The sequence below is a fragment of the Mytilus galloprovincialis genome, chromosome 6, assembly GCF_965363235.1.
Source record: "Mytilus galloprovincialis chromosome 6, xbMytGall1.hap1.1, whole genome shotgun sequence".
In the NCBI taxonomy this organism is placed as follows: domain Eukaryota; kingdom Metazoa; phylum Mollusca; class Bivalvia; order Mytilida; family Mytilidae; genus Mytilus; species Mytilus galloprovincialis.
The window spans coordinates 33,800,060-33,821,961 of NC_134843.1; the positions used below are offsets into that span (position 1 = coordinate 33,800,060).

Consider the following 21,902-nt stretch of genomic DNA (forward strand, 5'->3'; position numbering starts at 1 on the left):
GGTTCATTGTGTGTCATTGTCACATTAAGACGAGGTTATATGATCATAGTCCAATTAAGATGAGGTTCAGAGTGTGCCATTGTCACATTAAGATGTGTTTCATTGTATGTCACTGTCACATTAAGATGGGGTTCATTGTGCATGTGTCATTGTCACATTAAGATGAGGTTCATATGGTCATAGTCGAATTAGGATGAGGTTCATATGGTCATAGTCCAATTAAGATGAGGTTCAGAGTGTGTCATTGTCACATTAAGATGAGGTTCTTTTTGGTCATGGTCACATTCAGGTGAAGTTTATTGTGTGTCATTATGACCTTAATATGAGTTTCATAGTGTCATAGTCACATTAATATGAGGTTCATAGTGTGCCACAGTCACATTAAGATGAGCTTCATAATGTGTGATAGTCACATTAAGATGAGGTTCATAATGTGTGATAAGCACATTAAGAGGAGGTTCATAGTGTGTGATAGTCACATTAAGATGATGCTTATAGTGTGTCATTGTCACATTAAGATGGGGTTCATAGTGCCGTTGTCACATTAAGATGAGGTTCATGGTGTACCATTGCCATATGGTCAATTTTTAACCATTTTTCGTAAATCTTAGTAATCTTTTACAAAAATCTTCTCCTCTGAAACTACTGGGCCAAATTAATCCAAACTTGGCCACAATCATCATTGGGGTATCTAGTTTAAAAATTGTGTCCGGTGACCCGGTCAACCAACCAAGATGGCCGCCACGGCTAAAAATAGAACATAGGGGTAAAATGCAGTTTTTGGCTTATAACTCAAAAACCAAAGCATTTAGAGCAAATCTAACATGAGTAAAATTGTTCATCAGGTCAACATCTATTTGCCCTTAAATTTTCAGATATATCGGACAACCCGTTGTTGGGTTGCTGCCCTAAATTGGTAAGTTTAAGGAAATTTTGCTGTTTTTGGTTATTATCTTGAATACTATTATAGATAGAGATAACCTGTAAACAGCAATAATGTTCATCACCATAACCAAAACACAATTTTGTCATGAATCTATCTGCTTCTTTTGTTTAATATTCACATATACCAAGGTGAGCGTCACAGGCTCTTTAGAGCCTCTAGTTTACAAATACAACAACAAATTAATGTAATTATTATAATATATACACTTGTTGAATATTTACAAATTATTATTCCTGTTTAAATTCCATCATGAGCTTTCGAAAATTTATTCTGTGAGTGAAACAAGTTGATGATAAGTACCCATTACTATTTAATGAGGCTGTTATGTTAACCCTCATGACTGTCTTCTCTGTACCTATGTATTTGGTGATGAGAATAAAGATATATATACTGTACAGTACTCTTATCTGTATATTTTTGTGACAACAAAAATATTAAATTATTAATGGAGAAAACTTACTTTTGACGATTGTCTGATTTGTCATGTTTAAACTAGAGAACTTTGAGAATATTAAAACGAGAGTGTCCAATTTGTGGAAATCGGAAAAAGAGGTAATTACGTTGTGTCTAGTTTGCTTTACAGCTAATTTCTCAATGCATGTATAATAAGAGTTTGGTTGGCTTGCATTATTTGCTGAAGCATTGTAATTAAGATAGACAACTGCAAACATCATAAGTAAGCGGAGTTAAACTTAATATAAATCTATACTACTAAATGAATAGAGTTGAAATTGGGTTTCGCGTTTTCTTCTTTCACATAAAATCCACAAATATTGTTTTATATCACAAAGGGATAATGACCAGCGTAGTTTATTATGTGTTCATTTCAGGACCTTGGGGAGGGTGTATTTGGGGGTCAATCGGAAAATATTGACCTATACTGAAACACTATAGTGATGTATACACATTCCATTGACGCTCTAGATAAATTTATTTTTATACGTGAAGAGTTCCTTCCGGGAAAGCACCAATTCAACATGTGATAAGGATTGGGGATTACTTCAATTTTCAAAATGCGGCTGGAATATTACCCATCCCCATTCATAAATGCGACCCACCCGATTTATATATTAATGCATAAAATTTTCAGCCCACTCATGACATATATGGGGGTGGTTCTGAGCACGGAAACACCAGAAATTCGGTCGGATCCAGGATTTAATGTAGGGGGGATATGGTTCTGCGAAGCGGAGCATGTTACGAAACAATTTTGGGTAAATTAGCAAAAATTTACCTGCCGTCATCATTTCCGCTTTGTCTGCATAATACATAATGGTCTGTTCAGCAAAAAGTATACTCTAAAATGTTGGGGGGTTACTTCGGTTTTCGGTTAAAAAAAATGTACAGAAGTGCAAAAGGAAGGTGACCCTTCCTCCTTTATATTCAGCCCACTTATAGGGGTGGTTCTGAGCACGGAAACACATGAAATCAATTGCGGACCCATTCATATTAATGCATAAAATTTTCACCCAAAATATTTTGGGGATTGGTAAAACTGCTAGAACATGTAGAAGTGCTAGACAGATTTTTTTTTACCAAATCAGGACATTTTATTTCTTTAATTTCCCAGTAAATTTTCACTCCATATGCACCGTGCCATATGACAGCAATAAAAGGTTAATATCAACACATATTATTTTGAGCAGTGCAATGCATCCAGGCACTGGGTATAACACTAACAAAAAGTCATATTTTATGATTAGATCACAAACGCCAATAGTTTCTGTCTTGATGTCATATTGAGCGGTGGTATTTCGGCTGTGACACGCTTCAAAAAAAAATTTAAGATCTTAATATCGCCTTACACAAAAACTATTTATCTTCAAATTATGAACCAATGCATATTTCGCGGGTATGTTCTAGTACTTTATATTTGAATTCGATTGGACATTATCAAATAATCAAATTTACCTAGATACAGTTTTCTTTTATCATCACTAAGCAAACAATTACAGTTATCCAATTTTTTTTTTTTTTAATTTTATCTTTTCTGAAAGCATTTTACTAGAGTTATCATACGTCATTCAAAAATCATTTATCGTTTAGTTGTCCTTCTTGTCACGTAAAGATACTTTTCTTTGACTTATCATCAGAATATATATTTATGTCAATTTTGTACATTTATATGTGGGAAACTTTTAATGTTTTTGATATTAATTTTGGAACAGTATGAAGAAATCTGTCAAATTTTGATACCGTCATACTACTTATATCCTCAACCCCACTCCCCATTTATTTTCCTTTCATTTGGTCGGAAATATGAAGAATTCAACGAGTTGACACCCAGCAACGATATCGAATTTGCAACACAAAAATCGGGAACAATGCCTTTCTGTTTGATACAGGATCAAATTAAAAAGTATTAAGTTCTGTACACATATGTCAAACTAATAGTCATTAATAACGAATAACCTTTTAATGATATTTGTTCCATATGAAACTGTCTTTTATGCTGAAAACTAAAATATATTGATAAAAATTATTTTGGTTCAGACGAACAATTAAAATTTTATTTGTTATATCAGATGGCGACAGATCAATGTATGATTTAATGTTTCTAATTGTTATACCGGTAGTACGGCCGGGTGCCAACAGTAAAATGTATGACATTGTGTTGATTTTAAATTCAACTGTTAAAAGCTGCAGATATTAAAATCGATGCCACTTAAGGCTTTAGAACTCATGCGCCGTATGTGACAACAAATATTGAAATCTGGTCCAGTTTCCTTATGCCAACGGGTTATGAGTTCGAGAGATAAGGATTATATACGGTTTTGGTGATAGGATGGATTTATCAATGGAAAAATGAGAAATAAAGAAAACATGTTCAATTTAATATTATTTCTATTCTCTGGAATACTTTTGAAAAAAGGAGGTATGTATTCTCCAACTGAGTATTTAATTTATTTACTTAAACTGAAAATATCATATAGATATATTTGATCGTAACTTAATATTATAAAGATATACCAAGGATTTGTATAGTATATACTATACAAATCCTTGGATATACTATAAAATTAAGCATTTTATTAATAGCTGTTTTTTTAAAAATTGTGAACAGTGAAGCCTGACTTTTAACGTGTCTTCACAATCTAATATAATAGAATTTTAACAAAAGTAGAGATAAAAGAAAAATAAGGGGAAATAACTCTACGAATGATATCCTCGATTATTCCAGAAAAAAAAACGCAGGTCTGTCTTCTGTACAATTGCGAATTCCTCAGAATAAAATCGGCAATTACATAGTTTTTTCTCCATATTTGTAAAATTTTCTTTTTTTCTATTTTAGTAAAATACGTATGAACTAAATAAATAAACTCATTAACTTGAATATCGCAGAAACACAAGAACACCAACGCGAGAGAAGACGTGAAAAAGTAACAACATGAATATTCCCCTTTTAAATTACCAGTGACTCTATCTAGCGTTAACGCATTCTTGTTTATATTTTTCAGTTGTTTTAAAATTAAATAACGAAGGTATCGCCAGTTTAGTATTTGTTTCTATGATTCCCGTTGATCATTTAAGAAATTATTACAAAATGTAGGTTCCAACTCAATAAACTCAATAAGGCACAGTTGACCTTTTTCAAAATTATTTCATGTCTACCTGTGCGAATTTCAAACGCGCAATTTTACACTAGTACTTAAAACCCTCCTTCCTTGATGGGTGCATTTTACATAAACAAATAAAATCGTATATAATCAAAATGAGGATGTTAATTTGATGTGTGCTTCTTCGTTACATTTGTTGTTTTTATAGTGATTAATATGATAACACAATGTTGACTGCTGTACCCCTATTTTTGACATTTTTAACTATTGTGTCTGTTTGTTTTGTTCAAGCATCGGTGACAATATAATGAAATGTGATACGACTGTCATACAAGTGAGAGGTTTAGATAGCTATAAAACCAGGTTCAATCCACCATTTTCTACATTTGAAAATGCCTGTACCAAGTCAGGAATATGACAGTTCTTGTCCATTCGTTTTTGTTGCGTTTTGTTTTTTGATTTTGCCATGTGATTATGGACTTTCCGAATTGATTTTCCTCTGAGTTCAGTATTTTTGTGATTTTACTTTTGATTAATTTGAATATTATTGTGTTGTCTTTCTTGCTGTAATTTAGCTCCTACCGTTTCCGCGCATATATGCCTCCCATTATACTCACCAGGTTGAGGCTTTATGTTGTTTTGAAGAAATTATTTTACTATGTGTTAGTTGGTCACAAACATGTTTTTAAGTAACGAAAATTTTAAAGGACAAAAACTTTCTGCTGCTTTTAGTTGAGACAATAAAAAAATGGTTCTAAGGTTTTGAAAAATAAATAAATGGAAAATTGCCTTTAGTCAGGGGCGTAGCTAGAACGAAACGTTGTGCAAGCATATACCGCCGAGCGAAGCGAGGCGAAAAATTTTGGGACTCTTTTATGCAGAAAATGGTTTGTTTTTCGGGTTTTGGCCATAGGACGGTTAATTGAGAAGTTACATGTACATAGGACTTATTCATAATTCATGAATGCAAAAACTATTCAAAAATCTTCTAATAGAACATCTAAATAGAATAAAGCATGGTTAATTGAATACATAAACAACACATTTTTGTGTTATGGAATTTACTAAAAATTGTCAAAAATCTGCCCTTCGGGTCTTAGCAGAAACGATCTTCTTTATTACTTTGTCAATATTCACACAAAATTCCCGATGAATATGCAGCAATGCTAGCGATGCTAAACCGTCGTTGTTCGTTGTTAATCGTACATATGTTTTCAACAGATCTCTCTGCGGTAGCACCCGCGAGATGTAATCCAGCGTGTTCGCCATCGAGCGACCTCCCGATTGAATTTGTCAAAATTACATGACAAGTCAGCTTCGTATGTTTCAAACAATGCTGCGATTTGTTCGTTTGTTGTATTTCCTACAACACCAGGAAGCAGATATGCGCAAAGCAGTGATTTTTCTGAATTTTCAATTAACCGTCCAATGGCCAAAATCCGAAAAACAAACCATTTTCCGGTACCACGATTTCCCGAGAAATTCAAGAAAAACATTATACCCCCAAAACAAACTGATATATCCCGAGAAAAAGACTTTTTTTTTACTTCTAATGGCCGATTGGTACATCGCATTCCAAACAGATAAACCGTACTCTGTAAAATGTTCTCCGAAACTACAAGAGGACAACAAATTATAATCTTGTAATAGATTCAAGTTACTGTCCGTCTTTGTCATCTGCAATAAAACTTTAATTTTAAAACCAAATGCCGCTATTTAATGACATTACATCATTTGAAAAAGCGACAGCATATACTCATATGTGTATCCTTCAAATTTTTAATTTATAAATTTTTATTTTGCCTTTTTTTTTTGCATGCCGAATTGATGTGCACGCAACTGCGTGTTGGCGTATAGGGAGCTACGCGCCTGTTAGTAATTGACCAAACAATAACGGAGTGTAGGATATGTCATATTACGATATTTAAAGATGATTGTCATTGTATAGTTAACAAATGAACAAACATCTACATTTAAATTAAACTCGTGATTTCGCTTCTTTGTTTTATTCATGATATACTTATTGGACCCCAAATGCTATCTTTTGTACAGACATATTTTTTCATAATCATTCCAGGATTTCCACTGTTCGGTAGCAAAATCATAGTAAGACACCGCTAAAGTGGTTAAGATTGGCATCCGTTTGGATTTGCGGGATTTATGAATACACTCATAACTCTTCGGAATGAGAATGCTATTAAATCTGATGCCTTGTTTAAAGAAAGTACATAGTTTTCTGTACGTCAATACATGACAATATTGTAACAACTTTTTTTGAGGGGTCCGTAAATAGCTTGTTAAAAAGCAGAATTTCGACCCTAATCAAGCGTAATTATATTCAGTTTTGACTAAGTTTATCACGTGACGATTATTTTAAAATAACTAAACAAGAGAACTATTTCTGTCAGCATTCATTATATATTTGATATGTACATAATTTTTAGTGCATTTTATCAAAGTTGTAAGGGAACAAAGTTATTTTTACGGATTTTTGTACGACTCTGTTAATTCGGCTTTTGAATTCACTCACTAATTTTATATGCAGTGAATAAGTTTTGTAAGGGTACTAGATTTTATAACAGCACATCCCCATTCCGATAGTATTTATGGTGAAAAGCCTCTTGTTTTTTTCGTCTTGTAAATATTAACAATGATCAAATATCACAGATCAAGATGTAAACAAAGTACATATTTGATGTCCCATGTAAAAGTTAAAAGAAATATGAAAATGTTGTGAGATAAAGGTCAATTATGTATGAAGAGAATGTAATTAACAACAGCAGAACTGAAGTTTCAGAATAGATCTTTTATTATAATTACTCTAAACAACTTTGCGCCTGAGCATTCATTAGTGTTTTCTTTCATTAATGCATTACATTCGTGGTCCTACGATAGCGTGCACGCCTTGCTTACGGTCGTTTATTTGATCCAAGAATTTGTCAAACCAAAGAATTGAAAATAGCATTGCTGCTTCTCCGCTAAGCATGTGGCATTCGAAGTAGACGGCTTCCTGCAGTTTACCTTGTTAGCTAGTAAGTTAGTTACCCGACCAAGCTTGTCGATCGGATACAAAGTCGAGTCCATGTTCATATCGCAACATGTTACCATCTTTATATACATGTAATATTTTCCACTGGACGCTTCAGCGTCAATTATAATTTTGTTATCATATATATAACGTTAAGCATCATTTTGATTTTCCCTTTTCTCTTCGGTGATGCTTATTATGTATGTATACTTTTCCCTCTAATTTTCATGGTATTTTCATATTTCTTGATCGGTGTGAGAAAAATATTTCTCATCTCTAGAGAAAAGTTTGTTCTCGGCAAATGATTGGTCGGAATTCAATAATGATGTAATTTTTTAGAGAAACAGATTCAACCACTATTTCTCATGTGTTACAATATTTCTCCACTCTCAACAGTTAAATTCAAAATGTTCGGCAAGTCTCGAGATTTGAATTTTAAAATTTAAAAACAGTCTCGAGTTGAGAAATATCGTAACACACTTGATGTTGCGGTGGAATCTTGATGTTTATAATTCAAAAACACGTATCATCACTATTAAATGACTACGTAAATTTTATATTTGATTTCATACTCGAGTAAATTTTTTATTACGACTAATTCCATTACGAAATTTTGAATTCAGCTATACAAGAACTATTGACAGACTTTTTCATCTGTTATATAAACAGAATATTGTATTTGACATTCTAACTTGAAAAATGCACTACAGAACAACCAATGGTACATTTCGAAACGAGGTGTTTGATTGCTTCTAAATAATTAATCAAATAATTTCATTGAATCTTCTGAGTAAACTTAAATTGCATACTTTATTAGTATACCTCATGTAAATACCAAAGGTGTCAGCTATCTTTTTCTGTAAAAGATGAGTGATTATTTTAATTAGATTTCTATATATATATATATATATATATATATATATATATATATATATATATATATATATATATATATATATATATATATAGTAATTATTGACGTTTCTGTTGAAATATGTCCCATACCTTACAAATCAAATGCAAGTTTTATTATCTTCTTGTTTCGCTGCACTAACATATATGTTTAGATGAAGAGAAAATAAATTCATTAATTGCATAAATATTGATCATATTATAAAAAAATAAACTTTAACATTCATATAATACAGACCATAAAACAAGGAACTCATAAACATTATTTCGCTTTAAAAAGAAAATGTTATCAATTTGTTATGTCATACAAAAAAATATTTTCATCATGCAGAAATATATGCACCATGATAAAATCCATTTTGGTACCATGTTATCAAAGGTGTTTTTTTAACATTATTAATCTATTTACAGGTATAAATTTAACCTTTAAATTCATATTGTTCGGTGCATTAAGCCTTAAGGTAACAAATGAAATCGAGTACTTAAGGCATTACACTAGCCGATGCTATCAAGAAGGCCAGACTTTACACTAACCGATGTAATCGATTGTGCGAGACTTTACACTAACCGGTGTAATCGAGTATGTAAGGGTCTACACTAGCCGATGTAATCGGGTTTGCAAGGCTAGATACACTGACCGATGTAATCGAGTATGGAAGGCTAGATATACTGACCGATGTAATAGCGTATGCATGGCGTTACACTAGCCGATGTAATCGAGTATGCAAGGCGGTACACTTAACCGATGCAATCGGGTATGCAAGGCGTTACACTAACCGATGTATTCGGATATACAAGGCGTTACACTAACCGATGTAATCGGGTATGCAAGGCGTTACACTAACCTATGTAATCGGGTACGCAAGGCGGTACACTAACCGAAGTAATCGAGTATGCAAGGCGTTATACTAACCGATGTAATCGGGTATGCAAGGCGTTACACTAACCGATGTACTCGGGTATGCAAGACGTTACACTAACCAATGTAATTGAGCATACAAGGCTCTACACTAATCTGTTCTATCGATAATGCAAGACTCTACACTAACAAATGTAATCGAGTATTCAAGGCTCTACACTTACCGATGTAATCGAGTATTCCAGGTTATCGCTAACTGGTGCAATCGTATATATGCATGGCTCTTCTCTTATTTTAACCTCTCAATTGAGTGAGCCTGGATTTATACCAATGTTTTCCAGGCACTATACTGGTACGGCACATGGTCATCACTAACTGATGTAATAACTATGATAGGTTCTAGGTAAACCTAAGTAATCCAGGCATTACACTAGCCGGTACAATTGAATAAGCAAGGCTCTACGCTATATAACTAATGTAATAAAGTATGCCAGTAGCTGGGTTAGCCTAAGTAATCCAGGCATTACACTAGCCTGTGAAATCGAATATGACAGGCTCTATATATGCTAGCCTTTATAATGTAATCAGTAATGCAAATGGTTTACACAGCTACTTTTGCATAGGTACTATTTCTGTACTAAAAATATGTAGTACTGGAAATTTACTTTTCATATTTAGTACTATTTCTTTACTTTAGAATTATTGTAACATTTAGGTACTTGTATTTTACAGTACTTAATTTGTACTAAATATTTTGGTACAGAAATAATACAATATTCCATGTTTGAAAAATCATAATTTTAAGAGATTTGAAATAGAAAAACTTTCAAAATACTGAGAATGTAACGGTGTTAACCAAAAATCTATAGTACATAAATTTCAAGTACAAATTAAGTACTGTAAAATACAGGTACCTAAATATTACAATAATTTTAAAGTAAAAAAATATTACTGAATATTAAAAGTAATATTTTTAGTACAGAAATAGTACCTATGCAAAAGTAGCTGTGTACACTAACTGATGTAATAAAGTATGCCAGTCTCTAGGCTAACCATAGTAATCCAGGCATTACACTAACCGGTACAATTAAATATGCAAGGCTCTATGCTATATAACTAATGTAATCGGTTATACACATGGTACGCACATACTGATTTTATAAATAAAGTATGCCAGTCTCTAGGCTAATCTAAGTAACCCAGGCATTACACTAGCCTGTGCAATCGAATATGCCAGGGTCTATGCAAGCCTTACTCATATATGTAATCAGTAATGCAAATGGTTTACACTAACTGATGAAATAAAGAATGCCAGTCTCTATAGGCTAACCTAAGTAATCAATGCGTTACCTTGAATGTTTGTCCCTAATATTTTATTAACTGTGCATTTGCATTCAGATATCGCAGATCAAATTCATTCGTTCATAGTGTGTTAATTTACGTTTTTTTATTGAGTTAAGCCTGCTAATTTATATTTTATCGTGTGTTTTTCTATGTTGTGATGTTATGCTATTGTTTCAGAAAAAGGGAGAAGGTTTGGTACCTTTAAAACGCAAATGTTTGCACCTGTCCTAAGTCAGGAATCTGATGTACAGCAGTTGTCGTTTGTTTATGTAATTTATACGTGTTTCTCGTTTCTCGTTTTTTTTTCATATAGATTAGACCGTTGTTTTTCCCGTTTGAATGGTTTTACACTAGTAATTTTGGGGCCCTTTATAGCTTGTTGTTCGGTGTGAGCTAAGGTTCCGTGTTGAAGGCCGTACATTGACCTATAATGGTTTACTTCTATAAATTGTTATTTGGATGGAGAGTTGTCTCATTGGCACTCACACCACATCTTCCTATATCTATTAAACTAGCCTGTGCAATCGAATACACCAGGCTCTATGCTAACAAATGTAATCGGTAATGCACATGGTATACACTAACTGACCAAACAGTATTACAGGCTCTACGGTTACCTTTGTAGTCGAGTATGCCAGACTTTACACTATTTTTAGAATTTCTGGTCTGATTTGAGGAGATAAATTATGTTGCCTTAAACCAGACAAAGAACGCCACATTAGAATTAATAACTATTCATTTTATTCACTAAAAACAGCAACATTTGCCATATTATATAATCAAATAAAACCTAAGATATGTTTTTTTTAATGGGAACTTTGTTTAGTTTAAACATATCGTATGTACAAAAGTAGCAAAAGGGATTGGACACAAATTACAACAACATTAAAATTCAATGGAAACTTCATAATGATAGATCTAATTGTCAAAAGAAAAGAAAAAAGTTTTTGAACCGAAATCTCATTTTGCGACAATAAAATCAACGATTAACTTAGTTTATTTCCAAGTAAATTGTGAAAGATCAAAAGATGAAAATAACTTGCAACCTTTGTTCCATTCAGCACCTAAAAGTTACCCTAAACTAAATACGAAATACATAATTTTTTTTTAACAGCGGCAAACACTGAACTCATCAATCAAATCGAATATGTCCCAAAAGAAATTTCATATTCATGACTTTGAACGGACTTTTCCATTGAAATTAGTAGATTACTTACAGCAAACATGTAAATCAACGCGAATGATTGAATACAGGATGGACTAATCAAACCTATGCTAAAATAGGATGCTTAGAACACTCATATAATTCATCCTTTTGAATTAATTTTGTTTGAATTCCAATTTAAATAAGAATTTAGTGAATTGCTATCTAATTCACATTACAAACAACACGAAAAATCAATTTTCAAATCCTCTGTTCATCTCTATAAACTTTTGAAGAGCATGCTATCGAATATGTTCACCTGCATTTGCATAATTCGTTTAGATTGCATTTAATTTGTAAATGTACTTGTGAATATTTCTGAAATGTCAAAACATGTCAGTTGTATAACAAGTGTTTAGACAAATACAACAGACTAATCAACTAAAACGTGAATACTGATCATCTGTAACGTGAATCATGACCAACTAAAATAACGTGAATCCTGATCATTTGTAACGTGAATCGTGATAAACTATAACGTGAATTCTGACCATCTTTTACGTGAATCATGATCATTATACGAAAACCCGGGTCATTTATAACGTGAATCATATTCACCCATGCGTGAATCATGATCAATTATTACGTGAATCCTGATCGAGGATATATTAACGTAAAACATGATCATCTACAACCTGAATCATGATATTTTATAACGTAAATCATGATCATCTTTTATGCGAATACTAATCATCCATTGGTGATCTCAAGACATCAATCTTTTTTTTAAAAGGGCAACCAAACACAAATTGAATTACATGATCGAAAAGTTGAAACTTGTTGATTACAAAATCATTGGTCCATGAGACCCTGCTGTCAAATTGTCAACATATATTAATACCGCCTTAAAGAAGGTCGTCTAAACTTTTTTTTTTAACAAGGCCATATGACCTATTCCTATGGAAACACATACATTCTTTACCCTTCAGCCCATAAGGAACAAATACTGTAATATTTGAAAAAAAAAACAACATTACAGAACAATCTATTCAATTTGGAACTAATGTTATTAAGTAGCTTCTATTTCATGACAAAATAAATTGAGTTGAAATCGGCATTACTTGTTTCGAAATTGTAAACATTAGCTCGACATGTGAAAACGAAGACCAAGAGACTGAAAGGTGCAATGCATTCTAAAGGAGAATAAATTATATAAAAAAAACCGTAGTATTTGGTTATACAAACTCCCGAATATAAGAACGAAATTCCAGAGCTCTTGCTATTTTTCTTGATTTAAATTACGAATCATTAAAAATCCGTATTATTTGGTTCCAAAAAGTCAAGTCGTTTAAAATCTAAATGTTCAGAATGCACCATTGCTAAATAGATTTCACCTGGTTAAAATGTCAAATGTAGTACATAATTTCATAGGACAAGAAAAATTAAAACAAAGTGACAGAGACAAAATTGTCAATTGACACAAAGTCAATGCGACAAACAGGCCATTGACACAAAGTCACTGTGACAAATCCAGTTTAGAGATAATTTTGTTTTATAATGAATTTGAACTCAATTTCTGCATTTTTAATTAAAGAAATAAATTTGTAAACGAAATTCAAAGTATAAACTTGATTATACATTATCCTGCAATAGATTGCATAGAAATACTATTTACTATTTGTCCAAATAATGGCTCTGATCGATAAACCACCACTGTCATAATAAATAAATTTATTGAAAATAAAAACATTTTTGTCTGCAAGTTCAGATAATCATTCAGGATTAAGTAATATCTACTGTGTAGTAATTTTATCTGGGGATTAGCCATCTGGGGTCTAGGGCAGTATTGTACATCATGAGTGTAGAAACTTTATCTCCCGCCTGAGGCCAATGTGTGCTATGGTCAAATAAGGAAATGGATTAGCCAGTTTTTGGGAGGGACAATTAAGATCTGATTATTGCATGAACTTTGACTTGCAGTCATTCAGTTAATTTCTCTGAAAGAAGAAACATCATTTATTTGAAACATGGAAATTATTTTGTAACTTTTGCAAAAACCTACCCATCTTCCACCCAATCTTAATGACAGTTTTAATCATTATTTTTTACTGCTATTATTTTATCATCTTAAGATACGGGATGTGTGATGCTTCACGAGATTGTTTTTATTGTGTTTATAGTAGTATTTTACTATTTGTTACTGTAATGTATGATATACTAGTTGGGGTATTTTCTTAACCCCACCTTTGCTTTTTAATGTCATTGTCATTTATTTGCTACTATTGATATTGTTAATATGTCATTCTCAATTAATGATAAATTTTGAATAAATGACATTTTGCTCAACTTGAGTTTTATATTAACAGCAAACTTAGCTCGGCCTCCCCATAGGTTTGTTGAACATCATCTTTAGGAACCTTGGCTGTCAAAAAGTACAATTTTTGTTTTTTTGTTGTGTGTTATTTTGATAGTGTTGACATTATTATATTTTTTTAATATGCCAGACTGTGTTATCAGTTGGGAGGTGACCCACCATAAGGACAACTCCAATGGGTACACTTGGGAGGAGGCAGATACAATATGTAAAGAAAACGGGAAAGTGTTAGCTGTTGTTGATTCACAGGAAAAATGGGAAAAGCTTAAATATATTATAACAGGTGGAAACAGGTAAAATATTAATATAAAAAGTGTATAGTATGTTTGCCTAGAGAAAAAAAAACCTGACTGCAAATGTAAAAACCGGAATTGTAAATAAATGGCTTGAAAGTAAGATGAAATAAATGAAAACTAAATACCTCTGCTAGAAATTGTCTTGTACTATACTACACTCTGTGTTGAAGGTAGCGAACAGTAAGCCAGCGAAGAATTACAAGGCAATTTATCTATATTCTAACATGACGAGTTATGTCCAGAAACAGTGGCAAAAACAATCAAAAACGAAAACAAAAGTAAACAAAAACAAAACAAATCAAAACAAAACTATACAAACAAAACAATTATAATAAAATAAACATCACGTAGATTTTTTTGAAATGTCATATTGTAGATACACCGCACCTGCCGATGTATACATTGGTTTACAATTTACCGAAAGCATAAACAACTTTACATGGAGCAATGGAGTTCAGGCTTCATGGACAAAATGGTATGACAACGAACCATACTTTACTGATACAAGGCATTGCGTTAGGTTAGATGTTTATACAGATTACTCCTTTAGAACAAGTGACTGTTCATACAGGCATCATTTTGCTTGTTCTTATGAAGGTACGTACTATGTCTAATTATGGTCATGTGTTAAATTATCGAGTAGGGCTTGGAATTACATGGTAATATAAAAATCGTAATGCTTGTCGACAATGCAACGCATGCATCTTTTATCTGCCTACTGGCTTGCAAACACGGATATTCAATTTGCATTATTGAAATGTTATGTTTCCAAATTTTGAAAATCATTTAAGATTTAGGAATATATATATCTCCCTCATGCAAAATGTCTGATTCCTTTCCCGGCTTTGACACCAGATTGACCTCTCAAGGTCATCAGCTGTAAAAAAAATAAAATAAAAAAATAAACAATTACTTAGTATAGGTCAAAGAACGGTCTTCAACGCGGAGCCTTTGCTCCCACCGAACAGCATGAATATTGTGAGCATTTAATTGGTTGATTTTTATAATATGTTTAGATATAGCAAACAATGGCAAAGTAGTAAGATTCGAAAAAACAACCAATCAGCGAAATCCCTGTTGATTGATCAAGTACACCTTACCATTCTAATGTTTTCATGTATATAACAATCAAGTAGGAGCTATGGTGTAATAAGGCCTGAATATGAATAAAACAACTATACTTGAACTTAAAATTAATTCTTTAAACTGAACTACAAAGACAATAATTCATTTTGCTTATACTCTTCGATAAAACCACATTTTTGTCATGCCGTTTGCTACAATGTTAGTATTTTCACTTTCCAACTTAAGTTGTCATTTTCTTTTATGACATTACACCACCTATTGCTCCGGAAAAAGAACATAATTTTATCCAATAAATTCCATTGTAATGTAATATAATTGACGTAACAGGCCTCCGGTTGACACATTGCTGTAGTACTGTGCTTGGATACACCAAACCGTATCAGGAACACTTATTGATTCTGACAATAAAATCAAGGCAAGATTTTGCTCTCAACGGGAAATGGAACTTCAATAAACACAAAATCTTCATCTAGTATCGGATCAAATTTAAGAGTAACAATAAATGTTGACATAGCAATAATATTTTAAACCCCAACATGTCAATCGACAAATTTAGAATTTATGGCATTTTTCCTAAAATTTCCAGTTTTAAATCTAATATCTAACTATATTGCAATGTTTTTAGCAAGGTAATCATTGTTATAATTGTTACACGGCTTATACAACTAATGACCCATCTCTGTTAGATTAGAGAATTCAATTTAATGTTTGTCAATTTTCTGTCTCATAGATTAATTTGGACGCAAATACTTCGCTATTTTAGTTCAAAACATATTGATTATAAAAAAAAGTCACATTTAAAAAGAACAAAAAATGTCACACTACAAAAGATACCATCGATTGAAGACAATTTCTTGAAGTTCGTTGTATATCAAGTTATTATGGGAGTGGATTGAATTATATTTTAATCGATATGCAATAATTGATATAATACCATGTCATAGAGCGGTAATGTGTACAATATCTGTAATATAAACATCATAAAACATTATAATTACTGGCAGAAGCCTAACTTTAGTCAGACAAAAGTCCTGAAACTCTTATGCAAATATTGTGAGGTATAATGGGCATACCAAAGTCTGGTTCTTGCATCAATAGACTGATGAATGTGTCTCAAATCTTGTCGTACAAGGTATCAAGCCAGGGGACAGAACTCGTAAGTCTATTGCATCAATTGTCCCAAAATGCAACATAATCATGATCATAGCAGGGTTTTCTTCTGTAAAACTTTATGCACGCTATACATCAACTTTTTGACAATGATCAAGATTTTTCCTGCTTTAAAAACCCTTCAAATAAACAATACAAAATTGACCGCTCTGTTGCAATTCCTATCGGAAAAAATCAACGTTCGTCGTCATTTTACCAATATATTTGGCTAATTTAACGTTTTTTATTCGAGCGGCAGTGATGAATCCTTAGATGAAACGCGCGTCTGGCATACATAATTATAATCGTGGTATATATGATGAGTTTATAGAAAAAATCCGATTGTATTTTTCTTTTATATTTTTTATTGTCTGCCCATAAGTTCCATAAGGTTTTAAGGTTTTAATGCTGTGTAAACGTTTTGAATTTTCTTTTTTTTTCTCAATCAATTTTCCGATGAAACACCGTGAATCCAACAATTAGCCGTCGTACTAATTAGCTGTCCGAATAATGGGCTGTCAGAATAAGGACGAAGGGGCGGATCAAGCCATTTTAAAAAGGGGGTTCCCAACTCAGGATAAAAAGGGGGTTCCAACCTCATGTCCCCATTCAAATACATTGATCGTCCTAAAAAAAGGGGGGTCCAACACCAGCAACCCCATTTTGGATCCGCCACTGATGACGTGTAACCATTTTTCCATGTAATCGTCTATAAGTTTTCCAACGTTCTTGATTCGAATGTTCCTTATATGAAATCAAGAAGTGTGCTTCACATTTTTGAACTCGGCCTCACTGACAATATTACATTACTTGCTGAGCTCACCGGTACTATTGACTATAAGAAAAGACTCGCAAAAGACACCAGGCTTTCAATTTTGTACAAAAGATATTACGCGTTTTGCCTACAAAAAACTAACAAGAGATGCTCAAATAAAAAAAAACCCATTGAGAACCAAACATTCCGAAAATCGAGCGTTTCGTTTTTGATTTTTTCTGGATACTTACATGGTATTACCATATAGGTCACCGTACGGCCTTCAGCAATGAACAAAAACCATATAGGTTCTTTAATTTTACAAGAGTTAATAAGATGTTTAGTAAGCTTATAAACGTATTATAGAACTGGTATTAAAAATATGTGATTTTAACAGATATTATAAATATTTGTTTCTATGTGTACAGTATATATACCAGATCCTGTAGTGCAAGGTATCAACAGTTTTACTAAATATATAATTAAATAAAATCCATAACCTGAATCCTTATTCCAACCAATAGTTTAGTAACAGTACAATCCCAAGTATAATCCTGATCGCATACTACACCATAAAGTATTTGGATATTTTTTTTAAGAAAATGTATGGAGCTTCTTTAAGTGCCATGTTCATATAAGATTTTCGTTCATCTGGTGCGCACTAGTTTGAAAAATCGTACGCTGGACTTTCAAACTAGTGTGCACGACTTTAAAACTGATGCACATGACTTTGAAATTGGTGCACACGACTTTTAAACTGCTGTGAACGACTTTTTAACTGTTGCGCACTACTTTCAAATACTCTTGCGTACGACTTTGAAACTCATGTGCACGTTCTTAAAGACTTTTGTCTAAATTTTGTCAAAAAGACTAGCGCACGAATTTTAAAGTCGAATTTTAAAGTCGTGCGCATCATTTTTAAAGTCATGCGTACCATTTTTAAAATCGTGCACTCCAGTTTTTGTACGTCGTGCGCACAGTTACATAATGTCGTGTTCACGTGTTTGAAAGTCGTGCGCACCAGTTTTAAAGTGATGCGCACAAAATTAAATCTCCGCCAATCAGTCATATTTATATGTACATGGCATTTAATGGACTTGTAGAAAAAGGCAATTCTCAGTTCAAAGATTCTGACAACATCAATGGAAAAAATTGCAAATTGTTTAAAGATCCATATAAGCGCACATTTTTCTTACTACGATCAGTATTAGACTTAATATGTTTTGTATATGGCTTAAGTATACAGCTTTTATCATCATGAAAAGAGCATGCGTAGTCTAGACAAATAAATTGTTACCTTTACATTGCTTATATGTAATTTTAATACATGGTAGTCGGTTCAATTTTGTTTGTATGTATGTATGTATGTATGTGTGTTTGCTTGTTTGTTTATTTATCAATTGTTTACGTTTCTTTTTTCTATATTATTATTCAAAACTTGAAAGAATAAAACTTTAATTATTTGATATTTAATAAATATGTTAATGGTTATGTTACTTATAAAGATAAATCCGATATATTGAAACACCTTAGACAAAAATCATATTTTTCTTACATACAAATAAAAAAAAATCAATCAAGATTTATATCACTATTAGCAAAGGCGGGAGAGTTCTGAGAAGGAGAAAGCCTATTTCACACCTTGTGGACTAGCGTAAATTGATCACAGAGTGAGACAAATAGCGAAAGGCCTTTAATAAAATGTAAAATTATATAATTTACATTACACGTCTGAAGTTTACTACACTTGTGCTAACTTAAATTTGTTTTCTTATAATTGAATAATTAAATTTAACTATTTATAACGTTAGGTTAAGTTATAGATTTGCTGTATTACAATATTGGAGGGGCCTGATTTTTTTTTGGGGGGGGGGGTCTCATCACGATTCACGAGTTGTTGATTTTTTTGTCAATCACGATTCAAAGAAAATAAATGTCCATGATCACGGATCACGAAAATATATTAAAAAAAAATCTGTAGAAAAACGGATCACGATAGCGAAAATGCGCCGATCACGAAGAACGAAAATAACCCATAAGGCCCCTCATATTGCTCTTCTCTGGACATTTCATATTTTAATTCGCTGTTTTTCATTGAGATTTCAAGTATTAAATATATAGTTTATATTGTTTTTTTTATTTTCAGATCTTGTTACATCCACACCAGCAGTATACACGGTAAGTTCTAAATACCGTATATCGCACTATTTTCGAGTAGGGTTTTGTTCGCAGTTTTGGACCTTGATTGGTTTTTAAATCTTTACCGCATAATATTCGCGTTTTTTCAATCAATTAGGAGATAACTGTATTGTATTTTAAGCACCGGTAGCATCAATTGGTGATTTGATGATCGCAAATTAAGTTAACTGGCTAGTATGTTTTACCCTTAAATGAACTGATATTAAAGCATGAATGATAATAACAGTGTTCCATATTTCCTTATTTTAGAGCTCATCTGGTATCAACTCGGACATGATTGTCGGGATGTCAGTTGGATTCGGAATATTTTTAGGTATTGGAATAATTATTTGCATACTTTGTCGATGTTGCTGTAATTTCCAACAGGAGAAAAAGTATGCTGAAAATTCCAAGTCAAGCAAACAAATCATACCAACCAGATTACAAGCACAAAAGCAGTTTGAAATTTGCATGAGTCAGATGGAAGGCGTTGATTATTCCCGCGCAAAATCTAGTGCAGCAGCCTCGGTTTCGTACAGCAGAAATCAGAACCATGATAACGTGTTCGATGTCGACGATCACCCGTCAAATGTTATTGATATTGCACCCTACAGTGACATGTCACAATATGACCGTGATGATAGCATGAGTTTGAATGATTCGTCCTCACCGTCAAATAAATCTACCGATTATATGCATTTTATGTAAAACAATTCTGGACAAAACTATGTACGAGGAAGCCTGATTTGAACACTTATCTTATCAAATTACTAGGAATGATGTACGTTACATTTTCGTGAGCCAGGGTTCTTGTGAACATTTTCGAATCTAGTCTAAGAATATTAATATTTTACTGAACCCGCTCACTTTATGCATAGTTTTATTGAACAGTTGCTAATGAATTTGACTAAGCATGTCACGTTACAAATAAGGTAAACCGTTTTTAAAATAGTATTAATGCTCTTTTCAACTCAAAAGCATATTTTCAAAATTACCACGCAAGGCTATGCATACTAATGAGGGGGAGGACAGGGGTAAGGGAGACAGGGAGAAAGGGGATAGGAGAAAGGAGAGGAAGGCTGGGAGAAAGGAGAAAAAGTTGGAGAAAGGAGAAAATGTTTTAATTTATCTCAAAAGGAGATGTTTTATTCTAATGGGAGAAAGGAGAAGAGGGAAGGGAGAAGGGTACCCCCCTGTCCTCCCCCTCACTAATTGTTCATTACTGTGGTATAGTCGGCAACGTCAGTTTGTTTCAACCGGAAACATCGGCTCTGTTCCTATTAATAGCATGACGCATGGAGTTCATTTCTTCGAACTCATGTTACATTTGAGTTCATGCATTATAGGATTTTGTTTTTATAATTTGTTTAAGCTAAATTTAAATGTCACACCAAATTTGTAGAATGAAATTTAATTCGCTTACCTATGGCATTTTTAGTCAATATAGATGATCGCCCATATTGTATATTTTGATCCGTAAATGAAACTAGTAGCAGATAATGCTACTATATACATTTTGTATTTAAATTGAGAATGGAAATAGCGAATGTGCCAAAGAGACATCAACCCGACAAAAGGGCAGAAATCAGACCAATGGGACTTCAACACAGCTAAAAAAAAATCCCGCACCTGGATACGGACTTCCGCTGGCCCTTACAAACGTGTACTAATTCAATGGAAATGGACGTCACACTAAACTCCAAAACATTTAGCTTTAAAATTTGTAATTTTAAATTTGATTTCTAATGGAGGGTCAGAAAACAATTAATTGCGATCCAAAGGATGTCATACATTTGTCTTTTGAAAAATATTGTAAATTGTCGAATATAATCCATTTTTGTAATAAAAAAGTCTGTATTTATCAGCTTGTCACTTTTCTTGAAAACACTTTGTCAGCAACATTAAAATGACTAGTGCATAACGGATACAAATATGATTTATTTATTAACTATTTTAAGAATATTTTTGAGATATTGATTACTGGACGTTCAACAACCAACATTCTCTCAACAATCATGTAATAATTCAGACATCCTAGATGCTTAAATCTTTACTTGTACTTGTTGTAAAAAATATAGTCATGGGCAATTGTCTTACCTTTCATGTAATAGGAGTTTTTTTATGGTTTGCATTGCATATGCTAATGTCACGATTAGATCCACTTGTAAGACACAATACAGCAGAACACTGATAAAAGAAGAAAAGTTAAGAATACAAAATATGTACCCATGGTTTAACAGAAGCCAAAATTATCAAAATAGCAAAAACAAAAGCA

The 21,902-nt window shown here is 32.7% G+C and overlaps 1 protein-coding gene across 2 annotated transcripts; it reads left to right on the forward strand.

Moving 5' to 3' along the window:
- The first annotated feature begins 3,568 nt into the window (after nucleotides 1-3,568).
- LOC143079417 (uncharacterized) lies at nucleotides 3,569-21,488 on the forward strand. Of its 2 annotated transcripts, XM_076254749.1 has the most exons (6): nucleotides 3,569-3,821; nucleotides 14,295-14,457; nucleotides 14,837-15,057; nucleotides 17,878-17,904; nucleotides 19,596-19,627; nucleotides 19,898-21,488. In XM_076254749.1, exons 1-6 carry the CDS (start codon nucleotides 3,752-3,754, stop codon nucleotides 20,333-20,335), a joined length of 951 nt encoding a protein of 316 aa, XP_076110864.1. In that variant the 5' UTR covers nucleotides 3,569-3,751; the 3' UTR covers nucleotides 20,336-21,488. The 2 variants fall into 2 exon arrangements, with proteins under 2 accessions (XP_076110864.1, XP_076110865.1); XM_076254750.1 differs by lacking the exon at nucleotides 17,878-17,904 and having other exon boundaries at nucleotides 3,571-3,821.
- The last annotated feature ends 414 nt before the right edge of the window (nucleotides 21,489-21,902 follow it).